The 16,961-nt window shown below is 45.4% G+C and overlaps 1 protein-coding gene across 1 annotated transcript in view; it reads left to right on the forward strand.

The window, feature by feature from the left end:
• Positions 1–10,988, forward strand: part of Ccdc186 (coiled-coil domain containing 186) — a 30,410-nt gene extending 19,422 nt beyond the window's left edge. Inside the window, exons 10-16 of the mRNA XM_032892259.1 lie at positions 485–627; positions 2,080–2,335; positions 3,389–3,578; positions 5,107–5,187; positions 6,646–6,856; positions 7,970–8,189; positions 8,891–10,988. Coding sequence (XP_032748150.1) covers positions 485–627; positions 2,080–2,335; positions 3,389–3,578; positions 5,107–5,187; positions 6,646–6,856; positions 7,970–8,189; positions 8,891–8,974 — 1,185 coding nt within the window. The 3' untranslated portion in view covers positions 8,975–10,988. The remainder of the gene's footprint in view (positions 1–484; positions 628–2,079; positions 2,336–3,388; positions 3,579–5,106; positions 5,188–6,645; positions 6,857–7,969; positions 8,190–8,890) is intronic.
• Positions 10,989–16,961: the final 5,973 nt, after the last annotated feature.

Genomic DNA, 16,961 nt, shown 5'->3' on the forward strand with positions numbered 1-16,961 from the left:
TACCTGCGCTTTGGAGCTGAAGACAGCAGAGCAGTTGGCAGGATGTGTGGACCTCACAGCACCCACCCTTATGTTGGCATAAAACTCCCTTTAAGACTGAAAACACTGCTTCTGGCTATATTTAATAGTAATTTCTAACAATGTTAGTGAATTCTGTGGTTATGATCTGTGGTCAGAGTAATCCCCTCGCTGTCCCCACATGTCAGTCATTTACCTAGAAGTAGGGTTTTCGCAGGCACAGTGAGTTGAAACCACAGCACAGTACCCAGTGAGTACTCTGTCTGCCCTGTTCTCCCTCAGGTGTCCATTGCAGGGTGGGAAGTTGTTCTTGCTCAGGTAAGGAGACAGGAAGTTGGTGAAACCAAGCAGCTTCCTGTCTTCTTCACAGCGGCTCTACTGCAGCTGTTGCCTCAGGTTACCGATGTGTCCGCCCTGTTGAGGTTATTCATGTGTGTGCTTGAGCTTGACTGTGGTCATTTCACAGACGAAGTGTCTGGAAGATGAACGTCTAAGAACCGAAGATGAGCTGTCAAAGTACCGGGAAATCATCAACCGGCAGAAAGCCGAGATCCAGAATGTATGGGACAAGGTGAAGGCCGCACAGCAGTTACAGGAACAGCTTCACAGGTAAGTGATGAACAGAGGCTTCCACATGCTGCCTCAAGATGGCGTCTCTGAGTGCCACGCTGTGTCACACGGGAGCCATTTTTACAGTTCTTCTAGTTAACTGATCCTCAGTTTGTGGCTTTGAACTTTGTATTGTCATGGCATCTAAAAGTTAAATCAAAGTCTATATTTCATAGACACCGACAGGAACCATTTGTAGATGGGATGCATTTAGTTTATCTGTTCCCTGGCTTCACACTCTCTCTTCTAAGAGGGAAGCCTGAATTATGCACCTAGAACTTTAACTTTGTGTGTGTGCCTGAGGTCAGAAGTGGATGTCATTCCTGGATGTCCCAGACATCATTTAAACTTGGTTCACGACGTCCTCTAGCAGAGCCTGGCAGAGTTGATTCGTATTGACCCGAGTGTTGCTAAAGAAAGGTTTCTCCCCTCCCTCCCTCACCATCACCATCCCCAGTAGGGATACCAGTGACCAGCCATGTCTCTTCTGGGTTGTACTGCTTTCTCTCTCCTAACATGATTAATTACGTCATTCAAGCTGCTGGCTTCCACAACCATTCTTTTCTGTCATTGTGCAAGAAATGCTTCTACTCTGAATTGGATTATTCTCTCCACTTCTGCTGTGGGTCCAATGCCTTGTTCCTCTTTAGCTTTCTTGATTATTCCTTTATCTCTTGTCCTTTATAAGGTGTTTTTTTTTTTTTTTTTTTTTTTTTTTTTTTTTTTTTTTGTTTCTGGGGGCCGAACCCCGGGCCTTGCGCTTCCTAGGCAAGCGCTGTACCACTGGGCCAAATCCCCAACCCCAAGGTTTTTTTTTTTTTAATTTGTGTGTATGAAAGTTTGCCTGCCTGTGTGTGTGTGCACAACATGCATGGATGGCACCTGTGGAGGCCAGAACAGAGAGTGAGATCTCTGAAACTAGTTACAGACAGTTGTGAGCCACCACATGGGTGCTAGAAACCAAACCTGGGTGCTCTGAGCGAGCAGGCAGTGCTCTTAACCCCTGAGCCACCTCTCCAGACCTTGTGAATGGAAGGCCTTTTAGAACACAGGCACACTGATCCGTTGAGTTGTGTCGGTTTGCACAGTGCAGGGACAAAATACAACTGAGGCGAAAAAGAATGCCAACAATGGGCTGCAAGCATAGCTTAGAGGCTGACCTGTTTGCTACCTGCCCTTGTGTGGGACGGCAGTCACTTCCTGAACTCTGGCCTCCTGCCTGCTCACTCACTGTCTCTGAGAGAGCTGGGCCCTGCTGCTGTGTTAGCCTTTCTCACTCACTGTCACAGCTCTTCCTATAACATGAAGCCGACATGATGACGTGATGTTTGAATGGGTGAATGATTACATGGTCTTCTGGAAAGCATTCTGAAATGAAAATTCCCACACTATTAATGTAATGCTCTTTAGTAGCTTACTTAAGTTTTCTTAAGTATAAACTTTGTTTTTTAGTGGTAAACAAGAAATTGAACATTTGAAGGAAGAAATGGAAAGCCTTAATTCTTTGATTAACGACCTACAAAAGGACATTGAAGGCAGCAGGAAAAGGGAGTCTGAGCTCCTGCTTTTCACAGAAAAGCTCACTAGTAAGAATGCACAGCTGCAGTCTGAGGCCAGCTCGCTGCAGGCACAGGTGGACAGCCTCTCCTGCAGCGAGAGTCAGCTGCAGAGCCAGTGCGAACACATGAAGCAGACCAATGGTAACCTGGTGAGTATAAATACACATTTCCTTCTTCCTCTTTTCCTCCTCCCCTCCTTCTTCCCCTCCTCTTCCACCTCCTCCCCTCTTCTTTCTTCCCTCCCCCCTTCTCTGCTTCCCGTCCCTTTGTCTCCTTCCTTCTCCTTATTTCTTCCTTCCTTCCTTCCTTCCTTCCTTTCCTCTTCCTCCTCCTCCTCCTCCTCCTCCTCCTCCTCCTCCCTCCTCCTCCTCCTCCTCCTCCTCCTCCTCCTCCTCCTCCTTTTATGGGCATTTTGCTTACATGTGTGTCTGTGCACCACATCTGACGAGTGCAGAGGCCAGTAGAGGGCATGGTAACCTTGTCCCCTGGAAGAGCAGCCAGCGTTCTTAACTCCAGTCCTCACATTTACTTCCTAGACCAACAGAGCAAGATTGAATTTCTCTAGTATTATCAAAGTATAAGTGATGATTCTTTTAGATTTGTTTTCTGTTTAATGGATATAATTTATATAATAGAATTTTTCTAAACGGATAAACAATATTTCACTTTGGAAAAATAAGGAACCATGATTTCTGTCATTCCTGACTGGAATTACCTTTTAAGGTTGGTCTTTTTTCTTTCCTTTCCTCCCCTTTCCTTTCCTTTCAATAGTTTAAAATGGTTTAATATTCCTGAATAATAAAAGTACCCTCTCGTTGTCCATAAAATAATTTGAGAAGTGGGGCACGTGGGGATGGAGTGCAAGTCTCAGCACTGAATGCATAGGCAAGTGGGTCTCTGATAGTTCAAGGATGGTTTGCATAGTTCCCAGGCCAGCCAGGAATACGGTGAGACCTTGTCCCCACCCCCCTAAAATTCCAAAAATTCATAGACTCCCATTGCAGCCGTATCCCACACAGAACATCCTGCTTGCCGCTGGGTGAAGATGGTGGGCAGGAGCTCACCAGCACAGCCTACTAAGTAAGGGCACTCACAGAAGACTCTTCTCCCTTACTATACTCTAAAGCTGTTAAACTGAGCAAGAACTAACATTTAAAAAGAAATCACTTTTTTTTTTTTACTTTATCACTCTTACAATTCAGGAGAGCAGGTTGCTCAAAGAGGAGGAACTTCGAAAAGAAGAAGTGCAGAGTCTGCAAGCCGAGCTTTCCGCTGTGCAGACGGAAGCCAGAGCCTTGAGCACCCAGGTGGAAGAGCTGAAAGATGAGTTAGTAACACAGAGGCGCAAGCACGCCTCTAATGTCAAGGACCTCAGCAAACAGCTGCAGCAAGGTACTGGTGTCCTGCTTGTTGGTTCCCAGCGCATGTCTGTGTCTGGGCGCTGGTGCTGAGATTCGCAGTCTGTCTCTACGCTCCCACACCCAGGCTGTAGGGTTGCTTGTTCTCCTTGAGGCAGAGCTTGCTCACTTCACACACCGGGTGTTCTGCCTTAGGAGTACAGCAGTGGGCCTCTGTGCCCAGCCGTACGTTCAGTATCCACAGACTCACTTACTAAGATTGCTCGGCTTGCAGTCCTGTGAGTCTGCGTTCCGTGCTAAAGCCTGCTTACCCAGAAAGCCACAGAGTGAGCGGCCAGTCGGAGGCTCTTAAGCCTTTTACTTTGTATTCTGCTACCTGCAAAAGTTGTATAAGTGCTTTTTTCTTTTTTTCCTACAATTCATGGAGTTTTATATTTAAAATATAAATTATTTTATATGTTTTAGAGAACATGAGAAAGATCTGCCTTTAAATTGCAATCTAAAAAGCACTTCTAATGATCTCTGAAGTGATTGATTTCCAAACGCTCGCTGATCACTGCATCTTGAGAAAGATCTCAGCAGTACTGTGAACCACCAAACAGCCTAGCCACCACAGCTGTTACTCCTGGAATCCCAAGTCCCATTTCTCAGTGAATGCCTGTAATCACAGCAGGAGGATCACAGTCATCCTCAGCTACATAGTGGGTTCAAACCCAGCCGATCACATCTGACCCTTTCTTTAAAAACAACAAAACCCCAAGCTGTCAGGTGTGGTGGTGCATCCCTTCATCCCTTTACCTGGGAGGTAGAAACGGGAGGATCTCTGGCTTCAAGCTCAGCCTGGTCTATATTGTGAGTTCCTGGAAAGCCGAGACCCTGTCTTGAAAAAGAAGAAAACAAAACAACCAAAACCACAAATTCAGAATGGCTTTTAAGTGTCTGCCATATGCTAGGGTGAAAAAGACACACATCAGCCTTGTATCTGTGTGCCCTGCTCTGTGTTTAAAATAGGAAGAAGTGTATAAGGTGAGACCGGGGGTTACTTAACGTGACTGTAGTTAGATAAAGATGGAGTTTTATGAATGCAGGTGTCTGTGCAGCACTTGCATGTCTACTGTTCAGACTCCAGAGGAGGGCATCAGATCCTCTGGAACCGGACTTACAGATGGTTGTGAGCCACCATGTGGCTGCTGGGATTTCCTGGGTCTTCTGGAAGAGCAGTCAGTGCTCCATCTCTCCAGCCCTGTTTTTACACCTAACTGAAGGCAAGTCTAGGAGAGATTTCTGAAACAGAGGGATCTCCATGTCTGCAGCTTCAAGAGCTGAAGTCCGTGACAGTAAGCGGGCAGTGCAGCTGTCGGTCGTCTTTGATTCTTACATCGTCTCTACATTCCCAAATGTCATTTCATGTGAATGGCATGTCTCCTGTTCTAAAGTGTATAGCAAGGACCGTTGTCTTGTGGTCCGTGCCAGTTTTGCCCAGGTGACTTAGCAATTAATATCAGATGGCATGGGTAAACATTGTTAAAACTGTCACGAGTAGTTGACTTTTTTTTTGACAGCTCGGAGAAAGTTAGACCAGACTGAGAATGGAAACTACGACAAAGATGTGAGCAGCATGGGAAGTCGCTCCAGCTCATCAGGTAAAGAGCTCGGTCGGCAGTGACTTTGTATTTTAGGAAGTATTTATATGCTTCCATTCGTTTTGAGGTTTAAAAACAGAAGATGCACAGAATTCTTTTGTGGAAAATGTACCTTATTAAATATTTACATTCTGCTTTTTGCCAAAGCTCCTGGTTTCACGTGAACTGTGTGAGACTCCCACCGTTTTTTACCTTTATCCTCTTTTCACCTCAGAAGTGTAGATTTGTGTCTGACCCATGGAGTTCCGCATGTAGACTCCCTTCCCTATTTTAACATCTGGATGAGATGCCATCCTCATGTAGCTTCAGGTGCACATCCACAGCTCTCCTGTGGGATCTGATTGGTTCCAGAGCACTCAGTGCGTACCAGAGTCCTCTGTAAGGTGCTGTAGTGTCTGTGTGCTCTGCAGTCCCCCTGCAGACTTCATCGTCTCTAGGTCACTCACAGTGCCTAATACCGTGTTAAACTCTTTAAACCCCTTGTTTAGGGCATTAGAATCTGTACATGTTTAGCATAGGCACTGTTTTTTAAAAAAGCATGTGCAGTCTGGGGCTGGCTGAATCTGTGTGCTGGGATCTCACACACATGGAGGGGACAGTTATGTATCTGTGTTCATTCTTTCTCTGTCCGTCTGTCTCTGCCTCTCTCATCTTTCACTTTCTGTTTGAGTAGCTGCACTGTGCTAATCTGGAAATCGTGTTAGGGACAAAGCAGCCGTGGCATTTACTGTAGTAATGCAACATGTTAACAGAAACTCACCCTGTGTCTTAGGTCCCTGCTAAAACCATTTTATTTGGAGTGTTCAGTTTGGGCTGGGATATTAAGTTTTTCAAGTACAGCATGCAGTTGAGAAGGCCTAATCTGTAGGGTGAGGAGGTTCAGATGTTGCTCTCACAGGTACTGGGAGAAAACTAACATTTACAACGTCTGGTTGTGGAGGTGTGGGGGTTGGGGGACAAGACACACATGCTTTGTTGACTTGCATCTGAGTGAGGATAACACTCCTGTGAGGGAAGCCTAGGCACTGAGGGTAAGATACTGTCCACACTCACACTGTTGGATGGCGACTACTAAGTGCAGTAGGGTTTGAGCAGGCGCCCATGCCCTCCCTCCGCTCCCCTCCCCTCTTCTCACTCTCCTCTCTCTCTCCCCTCCCTTCACTCTCCCTTTTGAGTGTCCTCTCCTCCTTCCCCTCAATGTTATCCTTTACTTCTAAAATTACTGTAGGCTTGCTATTCCTTTTTTATTTTTTAAGATGTTTCTCTCTTGTCACCTCATTATCTTGTTCCTGTGTAATGTAACAGACACTCCTTACTACTGCTGTCTTTAGACAAGAATGGTGGCCACGCGCAGCCCCTTCTGTGTTCTCACCCATATTGGGCAGTATTACTAGAATGCATGAGATGGGGTGAGGGAGACCTAGGCCACATGCGCTGAGCTTGGTCTTCTCTTGTTAGGGTCACTTAATGCTCGAAGCAGTGCTGAAGACCGATCTCCAGAGAACACCAGCTCCTCGGTGGCTGTGGACAACTTCCCAGAAGTGGACAAGGCCATGCTGATTGACAGGATAGTGAGGCTGCAGAAAGCGCATGCCCGGAAGAATGAGAAGATAGAGTTCATGGAGGACCACATCAAACAGCTGGTTGAAGAAATAAGAAAAAAAACCAAGTATGTATTGCTGTGGTAGCATGAGCTGTGTCAGAGGACTGCCATTTGCATGGCTTCGGAGGTTGATGAAGAGCCCATCTTTTCCATGGGGTCCGTCATGATGTCCAGGCTGGCTTTGCGTCCCTGGGCTCGGCTCCAGTGGTCCTTCTGCATCAGCTTCTTGTGTAACTGGGACGGCAGTGCTGTGCCTGCTTAATAATTCTTACAGCGTCCAGGCCTCCATGTTTGTGGACCCCCTGTTGTATTCTAGCTTTGGAGACTCAGAGATGGAAGAAACCAAGGCTCTCCTTTAAGGTAGAACATCAGGAGAGAGTGAGTGAGTGAGAGAGAGTAGAGGGCAGTGGCTTTGCTTCTTAACATACTAACTTTGGATTTAAAAATTGTACTTAACTTTTAAAAGTGAATGACTTTAAAATATATATGGAGTTTTGAGAGTTTTTCCCCTACTGATTAAAGGGGTAATAAGTTCATCTTGGTAGAAGACACTCTAATGTCTTGGGATTAACTCCTCAGTTCCTTAAGCCCCTAAGCAGCAGAGTATATTCTCTGGATTTTCAAATTAGTTACTGAATCTTCCAAGAGCAGCCCTTCCCTGTGAGAGGCAGGCCCAGCTCAGCTGCAAACACCACAGCTGGACTGACCCACAAATTCCCCAGGGCCTTGTTCCTCTCCCAGATGCCACGCTTACTTAAGAAAAAGTTGTCTTAGTATTTTAAGTCTTCTGCTAACCCTCTTAAACAGTTATTTTGAAATACTTTTAGACCTATAGAAAATTCTGCTTGTAGATTTTAAAAGAAAGGGCAAAATAGAGTTCAGTAGTAGTTTAGTAGAAAATATTAACAGAAATCAAACCAATAAAAGTAATAACTAAAATATTTACATACATTTATGGAAAGAAACAGAAAAGGCTGTGTTTAACTTCTTCAAATACTATTATTCAACAAAGAAGGGACAGACTAAGAGACAATCATACGGAAAAGGCTATACTGACTTAGTTACTGGCCTAACCAGGGTATATTTATGCTGATCATCTTTATGCTTGAGGTTCATTGCTTCCTACACACCCCAGTGTTTTTATTCTGCAAGCACACAGAGTATCATTTTGTTTTGCAGAATAATTCAGAGTTACGTTTTACGAGAAGAATCAGGCACACTTTCTTCAGAAGCATCTGATTTTAACAAAGTGCATTTGAGTAGACGCGGTGGCATCATGGCGTCCTTGTACACATCCCATCCCGCTGATAGTGGGCTAACACTGGAGCTCTCTTTGGAAATCAACCGAAAATTACAGGCTGTTTTGGAAGATACATTGCTAAAAAATATTACTTTGAAGGTATTTGTGTTTCTTATTCATTTACCACTCACTCAGTAACCAGGGCAGGATGGCGCCTCTTCCTAAGTCTCACCTAGTGTCAGGCTGTTCTCTAACACTGAGTGCCATGGCACCCAGAGATAAAGTCAGCTTAGTTACTGGACAGACAGACACTGAGGTGAAGGAACAGTTTGCTTCACAGTGGATGGCTTTTGCAGAATGATTATACTTCATTACAGCTCTATAATATTGCAACATTTAAGTATATTTTGTGGCTTTTTTTTTTTTTCAGCTGTTGTCTAACCCAAGTTTTCTGTCTTTGCGATGCATGGATTTGATAACTAGTAATAGATTTAAAAATAGTTTTAAGCCAAAGTAATCATCATGCACTAAAACTTACTATAGCTGCGATAAAAAGATTACAACTTGGGGCCAGCTGTGGTGCCTCACACATTTAATCCCCACTTAGGCAGAACTCCTGTTCTGTGCGTTTGAAGCCAGCCTTGTCTGTGTACATAGTAAGTTCCAGGACTACATAGAGAGAGCCTGTTTCAGAAAAGAATTATAACTTTGAAATGGACAGGCCTATTTCACTCACACATCTGTGTCTAGATTATGTCAGTACCAAGAATAATCACTCAGTTTCACAGTTTAGTAGGCACAAGTAGTTCAAAAGGTATTTACTTAGTACTTCTGTTTTCTCTTTCCCCCACTTATTAAAGGAAAACCTGCAAACACTTGGAACAGAAATAGAACGCCTTATTAAACACCAGCATGAACTGGAGCAGAGGACGAAGAAGGCCTAACACAAAGTTCTTGCCTAGTAGACAAACAAGCCACAGAGCAGTAGGTGCCACTGCCCAGTGTCCTGAAACCGTCCCTGCTTTCTGTCAACTAATCAAAAATTGGTTTTCTTCCCTGTGGAGAGGTGCCCTTTTATGAATGGGTGTGAGGTGTGTGTGCCTGAGCTCACTGAGTTCAGCAAAGGTCATTTCTCTGCGGTGCAGTCAGATGCCTTGTCACTGACTCAGAATTGAATCTGCTTATCGCCCCAAAGTGCTACACATTAGTTACAAGGGTTAAAAACCTTACCACAGTCTCTACCTTAGTGACATCAACCTTTGAAAAGTATTCCTGAGAAGAGGGAGGTGTTCATCCAACTGCTCATTATTTCTGCAAAATGAAAAGAAACCTAGAGGAATTATAAAGCTTTTCAGTTTTGATCTGGGCACAGTGATCACCCCTGTAGTCCTAGCTACTTTGAAGGCTAAAGAGGATCTCTTGAGCTCCTGGGTTCAAAGTCAGCCTGGAAACATCTTAAAACCCCATTGTAGTTAGCTCCAGTCACAGAGTAGCCTTGGGCTACTTGGGCTGTGGTAGAAGGGCACTTCAGTCAGTTCTGAGTTTACCGACAGCTGGCAGGAGAGCTGGCTGTAGGGAATTAGCTCTGGCCAGGCACTGTGTCAGATCTCCTTACCTGACGTAGGTATATTTTTCACATTTGAGTTACTAGTTGAAATTTTAAAATCTTAAGTTATGTAAACTATGATTTTAAACAATATGTAGACTTAAGTTTCTCCTGTGAATTTGTTATGTTTTAAAGTGTGAAATGAATCCAGTCAGTCAGTGAAATGAACAGATAAATGAGGACTTGAAACCGAGATGCTTTATGACATGCCTTAGTTCTACTGACACTGTGTACGGAAGTGCAGAGGGCTGGGCCGAGGCTTATGTGTGCTCATCACGTGAGGAGACGCTCAGTTTCCTCACGTGCTGTTTCTGTATGTTATTTACCACAGTTGTCTTCAGCCAACTGGACTTTGGAGCTGAATTGTGTATTTTGATGGATGTTTACAGTGTTTAAGATGTACATTTAAATATTGCCAATTGTATCGACACTTCTGTCATTGCAGATTTTCTCAGTTGGTAACATCTCACTTCCCAGAACCTAAAACACCCCATTCTCTGGGACTCTATTCATATTCAGTAAGCTTCTATTGGTGATTTTTGGGTTGGTTTTTGGATTTTTGGTTTTTTTCCCTCTTAAGGAACTTGAGCTGTGGGATCTTTGGGAACTCTAAAGAGTTGTCTGGGCTCTGGCTGGGCATGGTAGCACATGCCCATAATCCCAGCACTCCGGAGGTGCAGGCTCATTACAGACCGGCCTCAAGTACACAGCGAGCTGGAGACGCCTCGGAAGCCTGTACTGTAATAGAACTGTGCGGGCTCTAAAGATTACAATCATGACGTCAGCGCCCTTTTAATGTGTTTTAACATTTCCTCAAATCAACATTGATTATAAATGTAATTTACTAAATACTAGATGTCAGTATAATGTCTTTTTGTGAATATTATCTGTTATCTGAAAAGTATTCTTAGCTTCAGTGTGAAAATGCATTTAATGTTTTATTTTTAAGATAGTTGTAAAAAGTATTAGTCATAATGTCTTGCTCTTTTATTATTAATAATTTATTAGAATAAAAAATAAGAGGGTAAGTGCAATAAGTTCTGAGTTACTTTCCCGTGTCGTCCTAGACGTACTCGGAGCTCTGGAAAGGTCTACATAGCATAGGCAGCACGGCTCCCTCCTGTTCCTTAGCCACAGTGATGCATGAGCTATAGCAATTGGGCTTTAATTCCAAGACCTGAAACGCATAGTGGAAGCCAAGTAGTGATCACTGCTCGTGTCCACAGCGTTCTGTACCTACAGACTAATGTACACACGGGATAGGATGGACAGGCTAGTGCTAGTGTTTGTACCGCCATGTACTTAGAGAACTTAGTAATGAAATAACTTAAAAATATAATTACTAAAAGCCATGCTGTGATCATTCCTACTGTCCTTCCATATTTATGAAGATTAAAAAGCCAGAGAAGTTTTATTTTCTTTTTCATTAGGTATCTCCTGGGTTCTTCCATATGTGGTCAAGACTGAGCAAAAGAACGTATAAGAAATGTGTGTGGGGGTTGGGGATTTAGCTCAGTGGTAGAGCGCTTGCCTAGCAAGCGCAAGGCCCTGGGTTCGGTCCCCAGCTCCGAAAAAAAAAACCAAAAAAAAAAAACACAAAAAAACAAGAAATGTGTGTGCCCAAGAGAACCTCTACTGACTTATAATACGCTGCTAGGGTAGATTTATTTCTGAGGTTCTTCTGCTCATAGAATATGTGGAGGAGAGACCTGAGACCACATCATTGTTAGTTAAAATTGTAAATGACTATTTTGGTTATCTAATAATATTTTGGTATCCTTGGGCAAGAAATTGGTGTGTGTGTGTGCGTGCACTTTCCTGGTTTTCATCTGAAAGTGAGTGCTTGTGACTCCTTTTTCCCATACCACTTGAGATTTTGAGTCTATTAAAACAGCTTCAAGAACTGAACATGGTGAGTTTGGACACAATGAACAGTTGGTGGTGGTTTGATTTGGTTTCTTCATAACCATTTAAACCGGCTCGATCAGGCTGCACAGGTCGATTGTTCATTTAAGAAATTCATTTGCCTAATAAACACTTCACCAGGCACCCTATAGGTGTCTGTCATGGTTGTCACTGTCCAGTCCCTTGGGACTTGTGGTCTCATGATAACAGCAGGGCCGGACTTCAGGCCTCACTCTCGGGCTAACCTTCGTTACTGGGCTAAGAAGAATGCTGATTGCTTGCACAGGTAGATGAGCCATGTGCCTCAGCCTGAGAGAGTGCGTTCCTTCCCATGGTGCTCTGCGCATCTCCTAGAAGGGGAAAATCTGAAAACGTAAGAAGACATTAGACTTTAGCACTTCGTAACCACCTGGCTGGTGCCTGGTCCATGTTCCCAAAATGAGTCCAGTCCTGTCAGGCAGCCTTCTGAATCCTCAGAAACTATTAATATTGTTAATGTGAAACATAGCGCCCTGGTAAGGATATTTTTATAAATAATGACATTCATGCTTTGGGACTATTGACTCTACTAATCTCTTTATCAAGAATTTTCCAGTTCCTTTTCATACTGATATCGTTAATTCTTAACACCATTCGGTGGCACTGGTGACTGAAAATTGTCAAAGGTGAACAAGACAAATAATTGAGAAGACAAGAACTGAGCTACATACCAAAATGTCTATTACCTCTTCACTGGGCTCCTGAGATGCATGTGACTCCCCTTCATGACTGCCGTTATCTTCCCTCCCGAGTGCATAGGTGTCTGCGGTGTATAGGGAACCCTGGGTCACACTGTGCTTTCCGTAGATACTGATACTCTGTGTAAAGCGACGCTGTCCGGCGAGTCTGTATACATTCTGTACTTATTAAATAAGCAGTGCCTCTTTACCAAGTCGAATCTGGATGGCGTCTGTAGTGGCCACTCTGTACTGCCTGTTAGCAAGACTCTTCCACACTGAGTGTAGTCTTTAAAATAGTCTTTAGACTGATTATTCCTGCTTCCCCATGTGTCTTTATCAAAACCAGCAAACATGACTACCAGATTTGACTTGGAACTTAAGCTACAGATAGTGGAGCTGGACGTTGTTCTCACAGACTAGAAAGTGTCTCACTAGGGCTGGAAACCTTGTGGTGCGATGCCTTCCGATGTTTCGTGGCTGCAAACCTCAAGTCCCCACAGCCTCCAGCTTCGTTAACTGTAAAGAATCGCTTGTGTGCTAGAATGGGGTTAGTGTCCCCAGGTCACCGTGCAGCCCTAGTTAACAGCACTGGGTTACTTCACATCTCTAAATCTCCCTTCACTTCTACTATGCCCATCACATAAGCCATTGATTCTTGGGAAAGTTCCCCTGAAATCCACACCTATAAAGTGCAGGTGATGATAGCAAAGGGAGCGTCCATGGATCCTCATAGTTGCCTGCCAGGAAACCCGGGGTAGCGCTCAGATGTGCTGCTCCTGTTGGCCAGCCATCAACTGACTATGGAGCCCCTGCGTATCATTTCAGTGTAGTTTGTCTTTAGTAAGTAATAAACACCCTAAGGACAGGAAATGTAGCTTTGTTGGCCACCTGCATAGGATAAACCCAGTGGCCAAGTCCCATGTTGTCCTGAGAGTCCTTTCTGTCACCCGGTTGCCCATGCTAAGCAAGCATTTCTTTGAAATTGGAACTAGCTTGTTCCTCAGTTTGGAGTTTGGTGTGAATATGGCTAGAGTGAAGGTTTGTATGGGAGAACTCTGCTGAGAGCTCTGCTAAGAGTTACTAAAAGTCAGCATCTCTAACTGGGACTCAAGTCATACTTGACAGAGCGAGCACTTAAGGACTGACTGCAGCTATTTAAAATAGGGTTTTTAAAGGCATGTCCTCGCCTGAAAATAACACCTTTCAAAAACACATGGCTAAATGCCTTCCAGGTGCCACGGCAAACAGACAGAAAGGCCGAAGCCCCCGTGCCCTCTGAGAGCTGGATGATCCAGTTTCAAAACTGTAGTGCAAAAGGCCATTCTCCAGTGTGTGCTCATCCTAAGAGCCTGCGTAACTGCAGAGTGCACGTGCTGCCTGCAGCTCTGAACAGCCTACCTCAGACACGACTCCCGCTCAGAACACTTAGATACAGCCAGAAAAACATACTCGACTCTTCTCTCCCCGGTCCCTCAACAGAAGCTGCGACCATCTATCCAGTGCCTGCCTTCCGTTTTCTTCCTCCCGTTTAAACAGGCTTTTACTTACCAGGTCAGTCAAATGAGAAAAGGGAAAGGGAAAAGGACCTTAAAGTCCTTTTCACGCTCCTTGTAACCGTTTCCTCAGTATTATGGCTTGAAGCAAACACCACCAAGACTCCAGTGTTGAATTCAGGCGTGGTGGATCCAGCCACTGAGAGCCACAGGATCCTGAAGAATTTGACCTAGTCAGCGGCTCGATACGTTAGTGGGCTTGTAATTTAGTAGCATCGTGATGTGGTGAGATGGAGTGAGAACTGGCCGGAAGCAGGCCACTCCCTGCTCCAGGGCTCAGCTGCCCCACCGTGTCTTACCCGGCACACTGCCCTGCTGCTCCAGGCCCCATAGCAATGAAGGCAGCTCATTCTGGGCTTAGGCCTTGGGAACAGCTAAAATAAGTCTTCAAACTGCACAATAAAATACTAACCAACGTGGATGGCATTTGAGCTTCCGTGGGAGTGCTTCCATTCAGATGCTGGGGGCTGCACGCAGCTAGAAGAAAGACTAGCGGCCTTTTTTTTTTTTTTTTTTTTTTTTTTTTTTTTTTTTTTTTTTTTTTTTCGGAGCTGGGGACCGAACCCAGGGCCTTGCGCTTGCTAGGCAAGCGCTCTACCACTGACTAAATCCCCAACCCCGACTATGGCCTTGAACTCCTAGGACTCTCAGGAAAAGTCAAGGCGGAGACTCATGGGTAGTGATAAGTATCCTGGTGGCTGAGCAGTTCCCTGTATCTGTTTTGAAAACAGGATTGTAGATCTGTCTCTTCCAGGGGCGTGGCAGTGGGTGTGTCTGTGCCCGGGCCTGGCTGCTTGGGGAGGAAAGAGAATGTTTGAATGGTTGCTCTGGTTCCCTTAGTCTGTTATGTAATTTAAAGGTGACACTAGCAGTACTGGTATTTGAATTGTGGGACTTGCACAGGCAAGCTGCCACACCTCAAAACTGTATTCCTGGCCCTCTTTGTCCTTACCTGAGTCTCACCGAGCTGCCTAAGCTGACTTTGAATCAACCTACGGTCCCAGGAGCCTTGAACTCACTGCCCAGCCTACTTCACCAGGGCTTGACCTAAGGTTGCCCATAGGAAAAGTTCTTTAAAGCCACATTAAGAAATTGGGGTACACTGCATCTGATTTTTCCCAAATCAGCCCTGTTTTTCAGAGATTTATTAACAGAAAAAAAAATGAGGCTTAGAATATTAATCCGGTTTCTGAGAATTCGAAGTGGGAATAGTCCTGGTTCAGAGATGCTCAGGCCAAGGTCAAGTGCAAGTGAGGTCTGTGGGCCGGGACTCCAGGTCCTCCTGTAACTGCTAGTTCTGGGTATTTCTTCTCAGAATAAGAAAGGCACCTACGACATGGATGCAGATCTTCCTGGAGTTGCTATTGTGTGTTTTATTGTAGTTTACTCAGTACCGTGTTTACACAGCAAAATAGCACTTGGGGCTATTCTGGTCAGAGATTAAACACAGCTGGCTGTACAGCTTTTGTTTGTAAGAACGTTTTGTTTTTCCTTTGTGGAGATAAGGAACACAGTCACATTTAGAAGACAAACTGGAGAGGGACTGGGATGCCCAACGCAACTGCTGTGAATGAGGCTCAGCCCACCCGGGAGACAAAAGGACACTAAGCCTTTCCCCGGGCTTCGTGAAACTGCCTTCTCTCCAAGTTACAGGTCCCACACCCCAGGAAGTTAAAGACCTTTAGATCGTTCCCTCTCCCCCTTCCCCAAACTGCAGCCAGGGGAAAAGGAAGAGGAAACCATTGATTTGGTTGCCTGTTGGACTCAGTAGAGGTTTGGAGGAGGGAGGCGGTGAAGGAGGGGAGCAGTCTGGACATGGCCGGGTGCCCCTTCAGCTTTGCCGTGGGTGCGCTTGTGTCCTGCTCTATCCTGACGGTGACACTGCTTTCCTGCCCCCATCTCCAGCCAAGGCCACCAGAGAACACAGAGAAATGCCCCAGACTTGGAAGAGCCTACCTTGCCCCTACTGTGGCCCCTTACACGAGTCTCGTCTCTCTGGGTTTTGGTTTTCTCTCCGCAGATAGAGGATGCCCTGGCTTGCCTAGCAGAGAGAGCAGCTCCTCGGCTGTGGAGAGACTGTGGGAAAGAGCTCAGAACTGTGAGGTGGCCTCTGACTAAGCTAGATCTGGAAAACAAAGATGTGATTTGTTAAGGTGATGCACATGCGCGCTCTCAGACCTGTCGCTTTGATGGCATAACCTCTCTGTAAAGAAACAAACCAAGCACCATGTCAGTACCTCCATAGAGGTCTGCAGTGGAAAGGCTGTGTGGGAAGCGCACCAAGCCAGAAGGTTTCCCTGAGGAATGGTGGACTTGTGTTTCACTTTATAATCTGCCCACAAAACTACTTCAGAGGGTGCGTACACTCCCTCTGGCTTAGGTTTTCCTTCTGAGGCTCATGCAGCAAGCACATAAGATGAGGAGAAGGGGGAACCATGTGCATCCTTACCTACCCCTCCAAAGAGCCCATTCAATGTTCTGATTCCCCTGGAAGACACAAGACTGGAAGGGAGTATGAGAAGGCTGTGACTGGAAAGGAACGGCCTCCTCTCACATCTGCCGGCCAGCTCTACACTCAGACCCTTAACACCGGCAGCAGCTGTGTTGATGGGGGCCACAGCCAGGTAGATCTCTAAACACACTGGAAGAATATAAGGATCCGGTGTACTTCCCCCTTCCCATGTTCCAGGCATGTGACCGCAAGGGAAGTGGCCAGATGGCTGGAGTTCCTTTTCTAATCTCTGAGGATTTTATACACTGTTTTAATCATACACACCCCTCCTCCTGATTCCTCCCAATCTACCCTTTTCCCTACCCACCCAACTTCAGGTCCAGTTACCTACCACCCATCAAGACCAATTTATGATAGGTATATTCTTGGATGTCTGGCCTTCTGGGGCATGATTGGCTATCTAGTGGCAATGCTCTTAAAATGGAGTGTCCCTCTCTCCCAGCACCTATTAGTTCCCAGGAGCTCCCTGGCTAGGGGTGGAACTTCCTGTCCAGCTGCCCTCTCCATTGCTGGGATTTGGTCTGGCGTGAGTTTGCACAGGGCAGTGCAGTCTTGCAGAGCTGATAACATGGAGTGTGGAGGGAGAGTTAGGAATGATGGTTGACTAGACACCTCGGCATCATGGTCTTGGCCCAA

Source organism: Rattus rattus, chromosome 2 (genome assembly GCF_011064425.1).
Source record: "Rattus rattus isolate New Zealand chromosome 2, Rrattus_CSIRO_v1, whole genome shotgun sequence".
Lineage (NCBI taxonomy): Eukaryota > Metazoa > Chordata > Mammalia > Rodentia > Muridae > Rattus > Rattus rattus.